Raw genomic sequence first — 19709 nt, 5'->3', positions numbered from 1 at the left:
AGGAATTCAACTTTTAGATCTGGTATATCCTTTTCCATCACTATTTTAAACCAAACAGAATTATGGTCGCTGGCCCCAAAGTGCTCCCCCACTGTCACCTCAGTCACTTGCCCTGCCTTATTTCCCAAGAGTAGGTAAGTTTTGCACCTTCTCTAGTAGGTACATCCACATACTGAATCAGAAAATTGTCTTGTACACACTTCAGAAATTCCTCTCCATCTAAACCTTTAACACTATGGCAGTCCCAGTCAATGTTTGGAAAGTTAAAATCCCTGACCATAACTACCCTATTATTCTTACAGACAGCTGAGATCTCCTTACAAGTTTATTTCTCAGTTTCCCTCTGACTAATGGGGGGTCTATAATACAATCCCAATAAGGTGATCATCACTTTCTAATTTCTCAGCTCCACCCAAATAACTTCCCTGGATGTATTTCCAGGAATATCCTCCCTCAGCACAGCTGTAATGCTATCCCTTATCAAAAATACCACTCCCCCTCCTCTCTTGCCTCCCTTTCTATCCTTCCTGTAGCATTTGTATCCTGGAATATTAAGCTGCCAGTCCTGCCCATCCCTGAGCCATGTTTCCGTAATTACTATGATATCCCAGTCCCATGTTTCTAACCATGCCCTGAGTTCATCTGCCTTCCCATTGAAATAAATGCAGTTTAATTGATTAGTCCTACCTCACATTGAAATAAATGCAGTTTAATTTATTAGTCCTACCTTGTCCCTGCCTGCCCTGACTGTTTGACTCACTTCTGTTCTCAACTGTACCGGTCTCAGATCGATCTCTTTCCTCACTATCTCCCTGGGTCCCACCCCCCCACCTTACTAGTTTAAAGCCTCCCAAGCAGTTCTAGCAAATTTCCCTGTCAGTATATTAGTCCCCTTCCAATTTAGGTGCAATCTGTCCTTCTTGTACAGGTCACTTCTACCCCAAAAGAGATTCCAATGATCCAAAAATGTGAATCCTTCTCCCATACACCAGCTCCTCAGCCATGCATTCATCTGCTCTATCCTCCTATTCCTGCCCTCACTAGCTCGTAGCACCAGGAGTAATCCAGATATTACTACCCTTGAGGACCTCCTTTTTACATTTCTGACTAACTCTCTGTAATCTCCCTTCAGAGTCTCAACCTTTTCCCTTCCAATGTCATTGATTCCAATGTGGACAATGACCTCCTGCTGGCCCCTCTCCCCCATCTGCACTCTCTCTGAGACATCCTTGATCCTGGCACCAGGGAAACAACACACCATTCTGCTTTTTCTCTGTTGGACACAGAAACGTCTGTCTATACATCTGACTACAGAATCCCCTAACACAATTGATCTCTTGGAAGCCAACGTACCCCTCGTTGCATTAGAGCCAGTCTCAGTACCAGAAACCTGGCTGTTCGTGCTACATTCCCCTGAGAATCCATCACCCCCTACATTTTCCAAAACAGCATACCTGTTTGAAATGGGTATATCCACAAAAGACTCCTGCCCTAGGTGCCGACCTCTCTCACCCTTCCTGGAGTTAACCCATCTATGTGACTGTATCTGAGACTTTCCCCCCCTTCCTATAACTGCCATCCATCACATAGTGTTGCTGTTGCAAATTCCTTATCGCTTCTATCTGTCTCTCCAACCGATCCACTCGATCTGATAAGATTCGCATCCAACAGCCTTAATGGCAGATAAAATCCACAGTAACCCTTAAACTCGCTTTAAACTCCCACATCTGACAAGAAGTACATATCACTGCAAAGGCTCCTTCACAATCTACAGACCCAGAAAATAACACCGTCTTATTCCTCTACAAACACTGCGCAAGGTTAAATTAATAGCTATGACTTAAAAAATAAGTTTAATCAAGAGACTTATCTCCAAAAACATATAATCAAGATTGAATCCACTATACTCACTACTGCAGCCTTTCTCTTGGACAGACTTAAAACAACAATTAACTTATCTGCTTCTGTGTTGTGAACTTTGCCCAATAGTTCCTCCAAGATTAGTTGTGAATTTCCCTGTTTGTTAATTTTCCCAGATGCACTCCGATGTCCAGCCACACACGAATTCAAACAGCAAAGGCAGTAACTGTGCAGGTTCTCTCTCTCAGTCTCTCTCTCTCTCTCTCTCTCCTGCACTGTCCTCACCATGTGCTTCCTTTGTCTGCTCTTCTCCCTTTTAATCTGCTGTTGTTTTGACTTTTTTTTTAAAAATTCCAAAACAATGCAACAGCGTATAAAACAGTAATTGCTGCTCCTGGAATTCGAGGAAATCACATCCAACACCTAAATACCTCAAAAAAAAGGAGCAGCTCTTACAGCCAGAAATTTTTCCCATCCTCCATCTTGGATAACCCAGAATCCAGCTTCCCAAAGAGCATGGCCTCGCTCTTGCCTCGGTTTACCTTGGCCCCTGAGGCCTGTTCGAACTGGTCACATATGCACATGAGTCTGCGCAAGGACAGTGGAGCAGAAAACGGCGATGTCATCCGTGTACAGGGAGGCCTTAACCTGCAGGCCCCCGCTGCCAGGAATAGTCACCCCTCTCAGGCTCGCATCCTTCCTGATGGACTCAGCAAATGGCTCTATGCAGCACACAAACAAGACAGGAGAGAGAGGGCAGCCCTGCCTGACTCCAGATCTGACTGGGAAGCTATCTGATTCCCACCAATTGATTGAGACTGCACTGACAATGTTGGTGTAGAGCAGTCTGATCCAATTGCAGATTCCCTCCCCAAAGCCCATTTTGGAGAGAACATCCCTCATATACGTGTGTGATATCCTGTCAAAGGCTTTCTCCTGGTCCAGGCTGATCAGGCAGGTGTCCAACCCTCTGTCCTGCACGTAGGCGATTGTATCCCTGAGGAGTGCGAGACTCTCAGCGATCTTCCTGCCCGGTACAGCACAGGTTTGGTCAGGGTGAATCACCGACCCCAGAGCAGACTTGACCCGGTTGGCGATAACCTTTGATAAAATTTTGTAATCCGCATTCAATAGTGAGATTGGTCTCCAATTTCTGATTTCTTCCCTCTCCCCTTGTAGATGAGGGTGATGATGCCTTTCCTCATGGATTCACTCATGGTACCTGCCCGAAGCATACTGACATACACCTCCAGCAGGTCCTGGCCAATCAAGTCCCACAGAGCGGAATAGAGCTCGACCGGTAAGTCGTTGCTTCCGAGAGTTTTATTCTTTTCGAAGGACTCGAGGGCCTTGGTCAGCTCGTCCAGAGATAGCGGCTGGTCCAGCCTCTCCCGTGTTGTGTCATCTAAGACCTCCGTGATAGAGGACAGGAACGACAGGGAGGCCGTGCTGTCGGTCGGCGTTGCGTCATACAGACTGGCATAGAAGGATTTACTGATCCTCAGGACAAGCCTGAGATGACGTTACCGAGCCATCTTCTTCCTTCAGGCTGCTGAGCACTGAGCTCTCTTTGTCCACCTTCCGGAAGAAGATACGTGAGCACGTCCCGTCCTGCTCCACCGAGCGGACCCTGGACCGGACGATTATCTTGGAGGCCTCTGAGGTAAAGAGTGAGGCTTGCTGGCCCTTCACCTCCTCGAGGTCCTCCGTGACATCCACCCCCATTGTCTGCAGCAGGAGCAGGTTCTGCATACTTTCCTGGAGCTGGGACAGTTTTCCCCGCCTCTCTCTCACCTCCTGAACACCTTTGAGGATGAAGAACGTCTTGATGTTCCCTTTTACTGTTTCCCACCAGTCCGCTGGGGACTCAAAGAGGGGCTTCACGGTTCTCCAACCTGCGTAGTACCTCTTGAGCTCCTCAATGTTTCCCAGGGTCAACAGCTTTGTGTTCATCTTCCACGTTCCCTTACCAGCCCGCTGCTCGTCCTGTAGGTGACAGTCGGCCAGCAGGAGGCAGTGGTCAGAGAAGAACACCAGCTTGACGTCGGTGGATCTGACCGAGAGCGTTCGGGACACAAACAGGTAATCTATCCTTGAGTGGATAGACCCGTCTGCCCGTGACCAGGTGTATCTACGCTGCGCTCCGTCTGCAGGGGCGCTGAAGACGTTGTGAAGCTTGGCATCTTTTACCGTGTCCATCAGGGCTCTGGACGTGGCAGCCAGTTTACTGTCCCCCCCCGCCGGATTGTCCACCTGCATCAATGATACAGTTGAAGTCTCCGGCCAGAATGACCGGCCTGGACGTAGCCAGCAACAGTGGAAGCTGCTGCAGGACGGCCAACCGTTCACTCTGACCCACTGGGGCAGACACATTAATCAGTCTCAGGGGAGCATTCCTGTACATGACGTCGGTGACGAGGAGGCGCCCGCCCATCTCCTTAACCTCAGAGATGGTGAAGTTGCCTCCCCGCAACAGGATACCCAGGCCGGAGGCGCGGCTATCGTTGCCCCCCGACCAAACTGACAGCCCATGGGCCCGCAAGCTCGACCATCTCCTGTAGCTGCTGAGGTGCGGTATCCCACACTCCTGCAGAAACAGGACGTCGGCTTTAACGTTGGCCAGGAAGGCCATCGTAGAAACACATCGCGTAGCCGATTTGATGCTATGCACATTGATACTGGCAATTTTTATTCCCATTTTAACAGTTTGTGAGGTTACCAGTGTCCATTTGCTGCTGGTCTTGCCTCTCTGGGGTAGCTGTGTGCATCCCCGTGGTGACGGCAAATTGCTGGACCCTCCCAGGGCTGAGGTAGCTGTCCGGCTCCACGCTGGGGCCATTTCCCCGCTCTGGTGTCTTCGGGTCGGGCCCAGGGTCCGCACCGTCCAGTTCTCTGTCTGACTGCGGGGCTGTCACAGGACGTTACCTGGAGCTGTGGGCCGGTGGGTACCTCATGGTTCTCACCGGGTGGGGGGAGGCCTTTACCCGTCCCCTCAGAGGGATGGTCTTTTCCTGCTTGGGCGGTGCTGCCCTCCTTTTCCCCGCGGCGCTCTGTCTCTTCCTCTGGTGACGACACTCCTTGCGCCCGTCCTCACCGTCGGAAAAATTGCCTGTATCCTCGTCGTGTAGGTGTCGCTTCCCCCTTCGCTGGGTGGCTTTGGGGGTCTGGCGAGGTTTCCTCTTCCTGCTTTTGACAGTAATCCAATCCTCTGCCTCCTTTGTTCCCTCCTCTTCCATTTCCTCCGTCTGTCCTGAAGGAGCTTGGATCGGCTGCTGCACCTCCCCGCTGTCTGCCGTCTGCTCCGTTACAGCCTGCCCTTCCTTCTGGGTGCCTCCAGACACCGTTCCCGTGCTGGTTTGTGGTACCTTGCTGGTCTTGGGCGGTCTGCAGTTCGTGTTGCCACATCCGGCCATCTGTGCGTAGGTGGCGGCCCCTCGTCTTGGGCAGGCCTTGTACATGTGGCCCGCCTCTCCGCACAGATTACAGTTCTTGGCCTCCTTACATTCCTTGGTCGGGTGGCCTTCCTGCTTGCAGTTTCGGCAGACGGTCACCTTACAATCCGTCGCCATGTGGCCTGACCTCCCGCAGGTTCGGTACACTTTTGGCTGCCCTGCGTATGTCAGGTAACCTCTGCTTCCTCCGATGGCAAAGCTGGTGGGTGGGTGGAGGATGTTCCCACTGGCATCGACCCTCAGGGTTACCCTGATCTGCCGCTTGCTGGTCCAGATCCCGAAAGGAACGACCACATCGGTGCTTTCTCCCTCGACCTGGACGTACCTTCTCAGGAAGGTCAGGACATCTGCTGCTGGGATGTGGGGGTTGTACATATGGATTGTAACAACCCGACTCCTCTGCACAGGGGACTACAACGGGACCACCGACAAGATGGAGAACAGAGGTTCCCCTTCCTTCTCCTTGAATACCTTCAGGAACTGCTCACAATTCTTCATGCTCCTGAAGGTCACGTCAAAATAGCTTGCCCCAGGGAAATCCTGCAGGCAGTACACGTCCGCTGCATCGAACCCACAGCACTCCAGCAAAATCTTCTTAATAAACACCGTCCGATCGACCAGTGTGCACTCCTCCACCTTCTTCACAGACACCCTGACTGTGTTGCGAATGCCCTGGCCTGGGCTGCGAGTACCTGAATTGGCATTAGGCCGAAGCCAGCATGAAGATCCACCAAGAGCAGGTCAGCATAACCAAATAAACCTCCAACATCCTATCACGGTCCAGCGATGATCTCCATTAGCTCTGATGACTCGCAACATGACCCCCGTGGTATCTCCCCAGCCAGTACACGTCTGCCGCGCTGAACCTGCAGCACTCGAGTAGAATCTCTTCCTCTGGTCCTCAGGGACTACACATATTCCGAGCCAAAAGGCCGAGAAGCGGCCCAGACTGCTTCAGTGCAATGCTGACTGTGGGACACCCTTCCCAAACTGCTTCGGTGTGATGCTAACTATGGGGCGGGCGTCCCTTCCTGCCTCTCCCTCTGCTGCTAAAAAGCACCACAGGCCAGAGAGTCTGGCAGTATCCAGTCAGTACAAAATGTGTCAGTTTGTATGAAATGGCAGAATACACTGTTCAGGCTCATTTTTAATTAAAATGTTTGAACTAAGCACACATCAAAATGCACTTTAGCATTTCAGGAATTTTACTGGTAAGACAAAAGATTGAAGTTGAAAAAAGCAGCAGTGCATTTTACACAACAAATTTTATTCACTTATCAGAAACCTTCAAACTAGACGAACACTCCTCGCAGACATGTTACTGAAGCAGGAAGGAACCAAAACCTGGCAGTGGATCTGTTTAATCCTTGGATAAAATACGTTTAAAATGTGTCCCCTCACCACATCAACTTTTAAACATTTTTTCAACTTCAAGTTGTCAGCACTTACCTGACTGAAATGTTCCCATCACATTGCCCCAGGATCCTGTTGGTCAGTAACATTGCATAGCGAGCATCATTTAGTTTCAATTGTCCTTTCCTTGTGAGGTCAGTCAATTTGTTTTTCTGATTTATGAAATCAGCGAATGGTGATTCTAATAGGAAAGGGACAGTGAGAAAGAAGAGGGAAACTCAACATCTCAATATCAGGAAAATATTTCAAACTTTGAGATGTTATGTATATGTTTGCAAATTGCAGTGTAATGTTAAAAGGACTTTCTGTACACACATCTCCATCTTTGTGTCAAATTCTATCCTGAACAGTACAATTAAAATTGTGAAACACTAACAGGAAATGCTGGAACTACCCAGCAGGCCTGCAGTATCTGGGGAGAGGGAAACTGCATGTACGTGGCAACTCAATGATGTCCAGCCAGATCTTTCTCCCGAGTGAAAGGTACTGCATCAGAAACAGGAACAATACAAGGAAAGGAGAAAGGAAGCTTGGGATTGGGAAAGTAAATCACTTGTGGTCCTGATAGAGCATCGCGAACATTAAACTCTTAATGTGGATCCTGATAAATTGCTGAAAACTTCACATCTGCTGTGATTATTATTAATCATCTAATTCATCAAAAACCTTTCAGTTTTATTAGATTACAATTGAATCTGGTTAGAACAGACATTGCCAAATCTAGCTGGACAGGAACTAATATTCCTGTAATACTGGGAGTAGTTTACCTGTGAGAAATATACTCTAAAGCTTAAAGAAATGCATATTCCACAACCTGGGTTTAAAGCCATCGATCCTTTTCATTAAGCAGGTCATGAAATTAATTGTGTTGCGATGTACAATTAACATTATTGACAGAATCAAGGTGTTGTTTTTAGTGTTGATCTGGTGCTCCATAATATAGCCCGGGCCTCCCATCTCCCCCTCCCCATTGACTGGGGACATCTCTGAAGACAGGGAGCAGCACACACCCCCCATTCACACTTTCCTCGTCCTGTGGTTGTAGGAGAAAAAGAGAAACCCTGGGCCTATGTTTCTATTTTGTTCTTTATCTGTGATAAATAGAGTCATAAAGTCACATATCTGTGATTCACAATGTGTCAGTTATTCTTCTACTCACCACATGCTCCTTCAGATCCAGTAAATTCCAAATAAGAAGCATTTTCCATGTGAACTGGACTGAAGTCTGACTGATTTATGTAAATAATGTCTCTCAGCAACGGTGAACTCTTGTGTGAACTGCTATTGGTGAGAGTGAAATGTTGACAACATTTCCCTCCAGTGGACATGGCAGTTGGATACGACTTTCCAATATCACCACGGGTTATGTAGAGTTGGCCAACGGATCCTTTCCAGGTGATGCAGATTTCTGATGAAGCTGCAGGTGTAGGTGCTGCAGGATCTTGTGTCCAGGAAGATGAACCATTCCCAATGAGATGAGCTTCTATTTCTAAGCCTGTTTTCTTTACAGACACTTTCAATGAACATGGGTCTGGGCCAATGTAGTGATGAGATTTATTAATGTGACTGTTCAGGTATCCACAAACTGTAAACTCAGCACCAACTATTGCTGCAAATACAATCACAAGGTAAGCATTAATCAACACCTGAGAAATTTTCTCAGAGGCTTATTAAATCAATACTGTGAATTTGCTGGAAAATTGAGGGAAATCCCACACCAATTGCATAATCAGGAATTGATCATCAGTAACAACAACAACTTCTATTTTCATAGCACCTTCAGAGGAATAAAATGGTCCAAGGCCCTTCACTGGAGGGTTCGCAAACAAAACTTTGATGCCGTTGTAAGGTCTCATTGGTATTCATAAAACGCAGGTTAAAATATTAAAACATTTTTATTGGTCAGGATTATATAAAGATGGAGTCATGTTTTGCCAGACCACTGAAACTAATTACAGAGAAGTTTATCATCAAAAGCTCACAACCGATGCCACCAATCCACGTCTCCACGTTTTGAATCTAACCAATGCTTGTGAGTGAACAAACCACTTTTGAATGGGGCTCAGCAAATAGCGAAAAGGGGAGCAGATAAAAAGGCTAAAATGTTATGAACTCCCAGTGATGTCTCATGGCATCAGGTTAAACTTGGGCAAAGAAACCTCCTGCCAATAACCATGGACCATCCACCCATCGGCTGATGAATTGGGACTGCTCCATATTAAACAGCACTTGGAGGAAGCACTGAGGGGGGCAAGGGCACAATATTGGGAGCTACATATGCATCTGCCCATGACAGTATCAGGAAGAGTGAGCAGCACACAGTCCCTGTGGAGACAAAGTCCCGCCTTCACATTGAGAATTACCTCCCGTGTGTGTGTGGCACTATCACTGTGCTAAATGGGACAGAGTTCGAACAGATCTAGCAACTCAAGACTGGGCATCCATGAGGCACTGAGGGTCATCAAGAGCAGCAGAATTGCACTACAGCACAATCCGCAAAGTGACGGCCCGGCATATCCCCCACTCAACCAGTACCATCAAGCCAGGGAATCAATCTGGGTTCAATGGAGACTGCAGGAGGTCATGCCAAGAGCAGCACCAGGCATACTTGAAGGTGAGGTGGTGAAGGAGGACTACTTACATACCAAACAACATAAGCAGCAACTGACAGACAGAGCCGAGCAATCCCACAGCCAATGGAACTGATTGAAGCTCTGCAGTCCAGCCACACCCAGTCATGATTAATGGTGGACCATTAACTCACTGGAGGAAGAGGAGCCTCCACAAACCTCCCCAACCTCAATGATGGAAGAGGCCAGCACATCAGCTCAAAACATACGTCTGAAGCATTCACAGCAACCTTCAGCCAGAACTGCCAAGTGGATGATCCATCTTGGCCTCCTCCAGGTGTGCCCACCATTTCAAATGCCAATCTTCAGCCAATTCGATCCCCTTCACGTGATGTGATCTATCAAGCTGGATTTGAGTTTGAGCTCTGACTTATCCAGTTATAACATCAGCTGCGATCATAACAGGGGTCTCCTCCAGACATATAAAATTCAAACAGACATCAACAGGGTGAACGCAGGTTAACACAAGGTCTCAGGGGGGAGGCAGACGAGGAGATTCAGGAGGATGGAGCTGTCAAAGAGATGAGAACGAGGATCAGCTACAAATGATATGAGGTCAGAGCAGAAATGAGGACATTACAGATGTGTACACAGGGAGTCTTTGTGATGGGGAGGATGTGGGTTCAGAACCTCAAATCAGAGGTAAATGGGACACTGAGTTGGGGAACAATTTCTTTTCCCTCCTGATGTCACGGAGACAGGGTGAATTGAGGAGCAGGTGAATAAATGTGTGTGGTCAGGTGAAGGGGTTGAATAAATTTCAGTTAGTTAGGGATAAAGTTTTAATCATCCCAAGCAAACAGGAATCACGGATGTATACACGCAGCTTGAATCACAGGAGCCATATTATCAGCAACATTCATCCATCTTTGGGTTAAGAACACACAGTGTCTGTGTCATAAATAATGTTGTAATATGTTGTATAAAGCTGGGAGTTGGCTGTAACCCAGGAGAGTTGATTTTACATTTCATGATCTGACTCGCTGTCCTTGTATACGCATGAAAATATATAACTGTTTGACCTGTTTCCTCAATCCTCCACCAACTTATCAAGTTGTGTGATAAAATGAAGCCACAGTCAAAGGCTTTGATCTTGCCAACACTGAGATGGAGGAAGTTATAGCTCTTCCAAAACAGAACCCTGGAAAAGGGATCAGGAAATGTAAAGGCAATAGATAGAACCGAACAGCAAAGTGACACTGTGAGTTTAATCTGTAACTTTGATGAAATGAGCTTGCCTGAGATTTTGCACTGAAAGGGGATCGCATGTTCAGAGAGTTCACAATATTCACTCCTCCTGCCGTGTCTGTTCCCTTCCTCAGCCTGAGCCTGTCAGCAAGGAAGAAGGTCAGGAACAGAATCTCATGTCACATCCTGCTCACTGAGGAGGCCTTTCACCAAACTGAATGACTTTGCTGCTGGAGAGCTTATTGGACTTTGACTGGAGGAAGTTTCAGGATTCAGGAGGATAAATGTATTTTTCCAATTTTTTATTCTGCTTTTGAAGTTGTTATAACCAGGTGTGTGAAGGGAATCAACTCCCTGTTTTTTCACTCCTATTACTCAGCTGCCAAAACATTTATCTATTTTGTTCAGCAAACAGTCATGGTCTTTCAATCAAAACAAAATTTACAATCACTACAAAATGAAGGAGTCCATTATCAAGATTTTCTTGAATGAAAAGAGGACTTTTATGACTCACTTAATTCTCGAACCAATCATTAAAATTAACACACACATACACAGAGGTAGAAAGTTCAAAATAGACAGGAATAAAGTTCATGCAGTTGAGGAACCTTTAGACTCCTTGTGATGTTAACTCTTAACCTGAAATCAGAGTTTAGTGACTTTTATCCTCAACAGTACCAGAATCTGTAGATCTTTGAATTCTTGGTGAACAGTTGTTTCTCGAATTTACTTTTTCACTGGGTGCTGTTTCTGAGATAATGTTAGAAACAGAAAGGGGGAGAGAGAATTCCAGCTCTTGCTACACAAATTCACTTTTCATTCTCTTAGTCCTGATGCTGAAAAGCAGCTGTTGAAATACAGTTCAGTGTGTATTCTAGAGTCGCGATCCTTTGTTTTTTTCAACCAGTCTGATTGATTGATAACTCTTGCATCTGCCAAAATATTAAAGCAACACACACAACTGTACTAAATGGGGAGTAAAAATCTCTGAATGGTTGCTCATTACATTTCTTCAAATAAAATGGTAATTTCACCGTAGATAGATTGTTTCATACGAATGGGTCTCATGAATCTTGCCAACCTTTGGGCAGGTGGCCCCTGCATCCATTTTAGATTCATGTTTTTCCTTTTTGTCAACCGTGTTACTCTCTGAAAGGTCTCAGGTATAACAATCTGATGTTAGAGGTGAAAGGTTGATTGCCCATCTTTGTCATTACCATTACGTACTGCCACATTCAGCTAATTCCTTTATCACTGCAATTGTCTTAATTTATTACTTTACCTTCTATTAACCGTGTTTGTACAGTAAAGCTCTGACCAATGTTCACACTGAGGTACATGCACAATCCATCGGACTGGATCACCAGCCTCATACAGCATTGAAAATAAACTGGGGAATTTAAAAGAAGTGAAACAAAGGAAGTGCTGAGAAATGAATTACCTTTCCCAATGTGAAAGCTGAAGAAACATAACAGAAGGCAGTGACAGTTGATCAGTCTGTGAAAGGAGCTGGTTTTGAGAGGCATCTTCCACTGGGTTCCTCCTCTGGAAAATCAACATTGTGAATATGAGAGCACAGGGTGAGGTTCACACAAATGATGGTTACATCCAAAACATGCAGAATTACATGGAGTTAAATGATGACCTGTCATTGTCCCAACACCCAGTGACACCAATTGACAGGATGTAGCTCCCATTTGAAATCACCGTGATCGGTGAATTTTGGGGGAAATTATTGAGATTTTGTTGGAGAGAAAACCTCAGATGGAGTTGTCAGGCTGCTGGGACTCAGCTGTGAGTGACCAAGTGAAACAGGGACTGATAGAGGCTGAGGGCAGCTCATCTGTCCTTGTTAGTTCATGGTCTGAGGAGATCAGAGACCAGAAATAAAAATACAGGTAGTCTGAGCTCAAAAGTGAACAGAAATGTTTGGAATTAATCAATTTGAATTGATTGTCATGTTCCATCAATTCTTCAGATATAGATTTGGGTTGTAATTCCCTCAGGTTTTCAAATAATCCCAGAGCTGGCTTGGGTATTCCTGTGGAAAAGCTTGTGACCCAGGGAGTTAATGTGACATTTGTTCCAGCATTCACCCAAATGACACTCTCCCTCCGCCCACCATCTCTTTGTTTGGGTGATGTGAAGCTAATCCCCCTGCCCATTACCACCCATCATTCTCTGTTTTAAATACTCTCCTTCCCCTCCCCAGGTGGTTCAGGATGAGCAGGGAAGGAGTCACAATAATGTTGCAGCCATCGTACAACCCTAATCTTCATCCTCCTCATGTTTTTAATCTTTCAGGACCATACGTTATGGAAAAGAGAGAATCAAAGTACACCACTGCAGAATATTTAGGGCAGGAATCAGACCAGCCACAATTACTGGGCAAATAGATTAATAATCAATTTACAACACACATGATTATCCAGACCATAACCGACATACCTGCTACTGGCAACATATGGTTTATAGGTTTGGGGGAAGATTTGGAGTAAGTGGGTCAATTGTGAAATTGGGAATAGGTCAGAGGTTATTAGTTCAGATTAGGAGTTTAGGTTGGAAATCAGGATGACTGATGTAAATTGGGTTTTGGGCTGGGGTTTGGGAGTTGGGGTTAATGCTGAGGGGTTTTAGTTAAGGAGTGGGGATGGTACATTGGTGAAAGTTTAACCCAGCAAGACCAGCTGCCTCATTGTGACACCAGCTACTGTTAATGCCACTAATGTCAATGCTGTCGACATCACAAGCATTCTGTAAAGGAATGAACAATAGATAAAAAGGTGTGTAATGGAAGAACTGAACTGGGATGGAGCATTTAGTAAGGGGTTTCAGAATGATACTGAACAAACCAATTTCAATGGTCTGAACAATATGAAAATAACTACTCAATACAGCACAAGGGTGTATGGTCAGACATAAGAATGTAACTGTTTAAAATTTTAAAGCGAGGGTTTTATACTACACTAGTCAAATCTTCCTTGGATTTCTGAGTTGCATCTTGTCACATTCATTCGTTAAACAATGTTCAAAAGGAATATATGAATAATATTTGAAACATGGTAAGGCTAGAGAAACCCAAACTGCTCAATTGGAAATGATATTTCCAGGGAGATATTGTTAATGTCCCTCAGGTACGAATCTGTCAGGATGAACACAGAGTATGGCTTCAACTAAGTAACTGACTGTGGATGAAAACTTCCAGTGAGGAGACTTCCATTGTAGAAAACAGGAATTACAATTTATGATGAGTCTACATTTGTTCACATTGAGACAGGCAGCATGCAAACTACACACTGTCTCCTCACTTCAATAATGTCAGTGTGCAGCCCAGCCCTGAATCAGACTGCACAATCAACAGGGGGCCAGTAAAGTGTTTGGATCACCCATCGCTCAGCTAGACCTTCACGTTTAAAGGTTACTACAGGGCATCCACAAACTGTGCAACAACAAAACTCAGTCAAAGCACCTGAGTGCTGAGTGGTCATTGGATGGCTATCTGTTTCAATGACCTTGTTGGGTGTTGGCTCATTGTCCACCATCTCGGAGTGATGAGGAGAGGGCATTGACTGGACCCATGGTCTCCACGTTGGTAGGACATGCACCAAATCAGACAAAGAGGCTGTTTTCACATCAGAATCATCTGTATATTTCCAGCTCACCCAGAACATTACCACACATCTGCCCTGACAGGAATGGGCTGGAGTGGAATTCTACAGCCCCTGTCTCTACCACACCTCAATTAAAATACTCATCAAATAGGCTAAGTAGGTCATGGAAATAACTTGTTGATTCAACAAATGATAAACATCAGGAATAATCTGCATAAGCAGCAAAATGAAAACAAAATCTGTGAAATGTGTTCATTCCAAGCCCAGCCAGTCAGGAGCTAATTGTCTAATATGGAGGGTGGGCTTTACACACACATTCCATGTTAAAATTTCACTGACCATCTCACTGATGACACCAGAATTACTGACATGTTCCCCTTCCACCAACATCTTCTTGGGGATACTGGGGTTAAAGTACAGTGTGTAAAACCAGCAGCTCCATAAGCAGCACTGCATGGTCAAGAGAAAAATGGCCTGACTGATGTTTGTCTGAATTTGGGCAGTGGGCCAGATAGATCCCTCTGACAACATAGTATTCAATGGAGAGGTCAAAATGTAATGGTGAATCCATGTGAGACCTCAGCAACACGGACAGTTAGACTGCATTCACTTCATGTTCACACCACAGCCTCTAGATCTGTGGAAGAAGCATCCACTGCCCTCTGCCCTAAATCACTCACATTGGGGTGTACTCAGGACCCTCATCATTGTGAGACACAAATATCAGTCTAGTCAGCCGTCCACTAAACAAAACTGTGACCCTGCAATTCTAATTCCAATGATACTGCTTTCTCACTGTCTTGGAAAGTTCACACAGTGACTCAGAACTTATGATGGACAGGGGATAGGAATTTCTGTTCTTCAGAAAGTCATCCTGGTCTGGAACCAAGACCCAGCCTTTGTACAGACTGGATGACTGTGTGAGTGAGTCATATCGACATCCACAGAGAGTAGAAGGAGTATTACTGTGTTCATACAGTCCTCATTCCAAATCTTACACAGGGCAGTGTAGGAGCTTCTGAAAACACAGGGACGGCAGGTTCCAGAGTTACACCCAAAGTTGTGCACCAATCCCACCCTCACCAATGTGATACCCTCCTGTAGGTCCCACTAACCCTGACAGGGTCAGTGTTGGAAGGAACCGTGAGGGACAATAACAGACCAGGAAATTCAGGAACAGTTTGTGCAACTATCCATGAAACAGTGCATAGACAGAGGGTCACAAAATACTTCACACAGAATGTTCTCCGCCTTCCATTATAAAACCTCGATTGTATCAATACATTTATGTTCAGAAATTTGCAAAAAACAGAAAAATATACAATTGCCCTGAGCATTCCTAACACAACATGTATTATCATTCAGGAAGACAAGGTTAATGACAATTTATTAAAACAAGCAGGTTTACATTTCACATTCGTCTTTGTCAACCTGGACTTAAATAGTAAACATATTCCGATTAAAAGCGTAAATAAAGTAATACCAGCTCCTTACCTGTGGCCTGCGGGTCCTGGACATTGAGAAACTGACACACAATGTGGGAATTCTATATGTGCTAGAAATTTGCCTGTGCAGGTACTTTTGCATTGATAAACAGCGTTATTGATTTCCTGGAACAATCGGAGCTGAGCTCTGTGTGCACCAGTCTCGTAAACTTGGAAATATGGAAAAATGTGGCATTAATATTCAAATATTGATCTGGAGATAGACCTTCAGGAAATGTTACCCTTTGATGGTTCAAAACAAAAAGGAGGAAATGTTCAGCCAAGTAAGAGGTGAATCCAAATATGTCAAAGGCAGCAGCATCTTCTGATGTTATCGATCACTGAGGGAACTCATGCAGTCAGTTACACTTGGGCCAAGCTTCAATGTTGGGGCAGTCTCAGAGGAGATTCCAGTCAGTGAATGTCCTGTGTGGAGGAGGAAAGCATTGGACACAGAAATAATGAGCAGTTTACCCAAAAACAATGTGGATATAAATCTTCATGATAAGAATATTTCAACAAACTGATTATTTCCACTGCCAGCAATTATCTTTAATTCCGAGGGCACAAAGTATGACTCTGACTGAGAGAGTGGTCACCCTGAGCTACAATCAATGAGACAAGTTGTTTTCCATCTGTTTGCTCCATATTGCGTACTGTCCAAGGCAGAGATCGGATGCTTTGCTGCTGCTGACAACAGGAACAGCAACAAGAGAATGTACAACCTGGTACAGTGCATGGGCAACAGCATGGGGAGCTGGCAACACTACAACAACAACATGTATTTATATAGCACCTTTACTAATGAAACATCCCAAAGTGTATCACAGGATACTTTGAGGGAGGAGGGAAGGCAGTAATTTAGAGTGAGTGGAGAAATCGATAATTGGGAGAGAAGAGGACACAGATGAGGAAATACAGCTGTGTAAAGCCACTCCAATTCACTGAGCAGGGTCAGGGATGGACTGGAAATAATCCTGAAGATGAGGAAGGAGGAGGCCAAGGATCGAGGGAAATAATGTAATGACCAACATCCATTACTTATATTGGATGGGGTGAGATACCTGTGCCCATCCTCCACCTCCATCAGAAACACAAAGTCTGACTGTTCTGAGTTGTTTGTGTCCCATCCATGAGAAGATTAAACACTGTGAGGTGGGCAGTGGGAAAGTGACTCAGCTGCTCCTCCCTTGACTGGGACTCAGACTCAAATGTGTCAGATTCAGATTGCAACCTGCCCTTGTGTTGGACTAATGGATCCAAAGTCAATAATGGAGAAGGAGCTGGAAATTAACACTTAGCTCGAACATTTCAAAGGCAGGGAGCCCTGTGGATGTTTGTACCTATTAGAAACTAGGGAGGTATTTGTCATGGTTCTCCTCCAACTAAAATTAGCAAGGATTTGGAGAAAGTGAGAGAGGATGAGAATATTCAATGAGTTCAATATAAAGTCACCACAGGCTCTCTACATTGGTGCACAGGGGAAGAGAGAGGTTGAGAAGAAGAGCCCTTTATGGGAACCTCAATTCATGCAGGAATTGAACCCACACTGTTGGCATCAGTCTGCACTGTAAACCAGCTCTCCAGCCAACTGAACCCCATTGTCAATGTTCAAGGATGTTTCTGGGAACTTTGAAGAGCACAGGTTCAGGTTCGGTGTTCAGTGGAAAGTCTCATCTGTGTCCTTTCCCCATTTCTCTTCCACTGCTGCCTTAAGGACCAGAGAGTGATTCCTCAGTGCAGGGAATACCCGCTGGAAATCTGGCTTCCAGATAAATGTTAGATCCTTCTTTGGACACCATTATTGAATCTCAAGTAGGCTAATGTTGGGAGTCCCACGGAGTGTTTTGCTAGATCCTGAATGATGGGGTTTGTGCATTCTTCACCAATGTCCTCATTGGTTTTACAAGATTCACCATTTGCGAATAATTCACATTTTTTTATCTTGAAAGGAATACAGTGCAAAATCAATCAAGTTGGAACTTATCAGTATTACTGAACAAGAAACATTTGTGCATTAAAATGGCTGCCAGATACTTGGCTGGTTTTTGAAATGTAGGTTTTCTCTATGATTTCTGGGCCTTGGAATGTGAAGTTTTCTTGGTAACCAAAGTAAAAGATGATGCCACCTGCCAGGCCCGGCCCTCAGTGAAGTTTCCAGAAGGATCTCAGTGGTGTTTGCAATCAACCCACAAATGGCATTTAATTTTTCAAACTGAGTATATGTAGTGGAGTGCAGTACGCGACAGTGTATGTGGAGGGTCCTGATACCATGGAGATACCATGCTAACAGCACACGGAGAGGACTGAGATTAAACAGCTGAGAACAAACCAAGTCAGAGTGGCACTAAAAGGAACAGATGTTAACTGGACGGTGTACATGACTTAAACAGATGCTCTTGCTCTCTTGCTGCTGAACAGCTTTGAAGAGATGCAGAATATCTCTGAGGACCATGAGATGAAGGACCAGTACAGAGTTTGAACAAAAGCACCATCCAATTTAATTCAAAGGAGATCTCACAGGATCCCTGCAGTGTGGAAGCAGGCCATTTGGCCTATCGGCTCTGCACTGACCCGCTGACGAGCATCCCACCCAGACCCAAACCCACCCAGACCCAAACCCACAATCCAATCCCTGTAACCCTGCATTTCCCATGGTTACTCCAATTAGCCTGCACATCCCTGCAACTTCTAGCCAAGTTAACATGGCCAGTCCACCTCAGCTGCACATCTTTGGTCTGTGAGAGGAAACCCATGGAGACAGAGTGAGAATAGTCAATTCTTAAGTTATAATTCAGTAAGTTCAAAGGACCGTGAGAACAGATCGGAAACAGTGAACACGACACAGGCTGCATTCTTCACCTTGTATCGAGCTGCAGATCTTAGCCCAAACAAAAGCTCTGTATAACCGAAACACAGTTATGGAATGACGCAAATGATGAATGTGTTTCTGGACTAATTTGTAAGGGAATCAGGAAACAATCTAGCGCGCACCTCTTGCCAAGTCTCAGCCAATCTGCGGCAGTATTTCTCATAAAGGCTGATTATTGTCAGCTCAAGTGATTTTTTTGAGTATTGTTGATTTCTTTTGGTCTCACAAATCCCTGCTAATTAAAATCTGTTTCGACATGAATATCATGTCAACATTTATCCACTGATGAAATCAATGATTCATTCCCCACAAAAAGCACCAGGAGAATTTAAAGGAGAGCTTGGTGAAGAGTTGGATGAAAGGAAAATGATTGCCAGAGTATCAGACCACACAGACTGGGTTCATTCCATTGTGGGCAGGGAGAAGACCAATGATGGCAGAGAATTTGCCTGGATCCAAAGATCTAATCGATCCATAAAGAGGGATCACTCCCCCATTCCAACACAAGAAGAGATCACACCAGCTGTGGCTGGAGCAGATGGTTCTTTTCAAAAAATGAGCAAGTTCGTTGCTAGAAATGGTGACTAGAATGTGTACCTAGATGTAGAATCTTTACTTTTGCAACATTCAGCAAGCCATCTGGATGGTTTGAATGACTTCCTGTGTTTTGCTTAATGTCAGTCGGGAGCTAATCGGGGACAGTCATGGTAACGTGGGGAAAGTGAGCTCCTCATGCCGAGGGGTGGATTTCATTGCATAGAATCACTAGGGGAATGCTGATGGGACAGGGGGAAGTTCTAGAGAAGAAGGATGAAATCAGAGGGGGGCTGGCTCTCTCAGGTAATGATCAGGCAAAGCCATCAAGGACATTGGAATTTAAAAACTCATTGCCCATGGGACTAAAGTGTGCACATTAATTGTAACCTGAAGGTGCTCAAAGAATCAGGGGGACACTGTAAGGTCATAGGGCACACAGGGTCAGCAACACAAAAAGGAACATGAAAGATGGAGGGAAAATATTCTCACACAGAAGCAGCCTGCAGGTCTCTCACAAGAACATGAAATTGGAACTTTATCACAAAAGCTCAAATATCAATTACACAACAGCAGCAAAAATGGCTGAGACCTGATGAAAAGTGGGTGGAGCAGATATTCCTCTTCTGGGGTGGGTGGAGTGGTTCAGAATCAATTAGCCCTGG

The 19709-nt window shown here is 45.2% G+C and overlaps 1 protein-coding gene across 1 annotated transcript in view; it reads right to left on the bottom strand.

The window, feature by feature from the left end:
• Positions 1 to 12081, bottom strand: part of LOC148147368 (uncharacterized) — a 104085-nt gene extending 92004 nt beyond the window's left edge. Inside the window, 3 exon segments of the mRNA XM_087995594.1 lie at positions 6762 to 6906; positions 7885 to 8334; positions 11985 to 12081. Of these exon segments, the coding sequence (XP_087851720.1) occupies positions 6762 to 6906; positions 7885 to 8334; positions 11985 to 12069 (680 nt within the window). The 5' untranslated portion in view covers positions 12070 to 12081.
• Between the last annotated feature and the right edge of the window lie 7628 nt (positions 12082 to 19709).

Source organism: Chiloscyllium plagiosum, unplaced genomic scaffold, assembly GCF_037043375.1.
Source record: "Chiloscyllium plagiosum isolate Xiang-an unplaced genomic scaffold, Cpla_swu_hap1 HiC_scaffold_17, whole genome shotgun sequence".
Taxonomy (NCBI): domain Eukaryota; kingdom Metazoa; phylum Chordata; class Chondrichthyes; order Orectolobiformes; family Hemiscylliidae; genus Chiloscyllium; species Chiloscyllium plagiosum.
The sequence above is the reverse complement of the archived record's forward strand: the minus strand, read 5'-3'. Positions and strand labels throughout refer to the sequence as shown.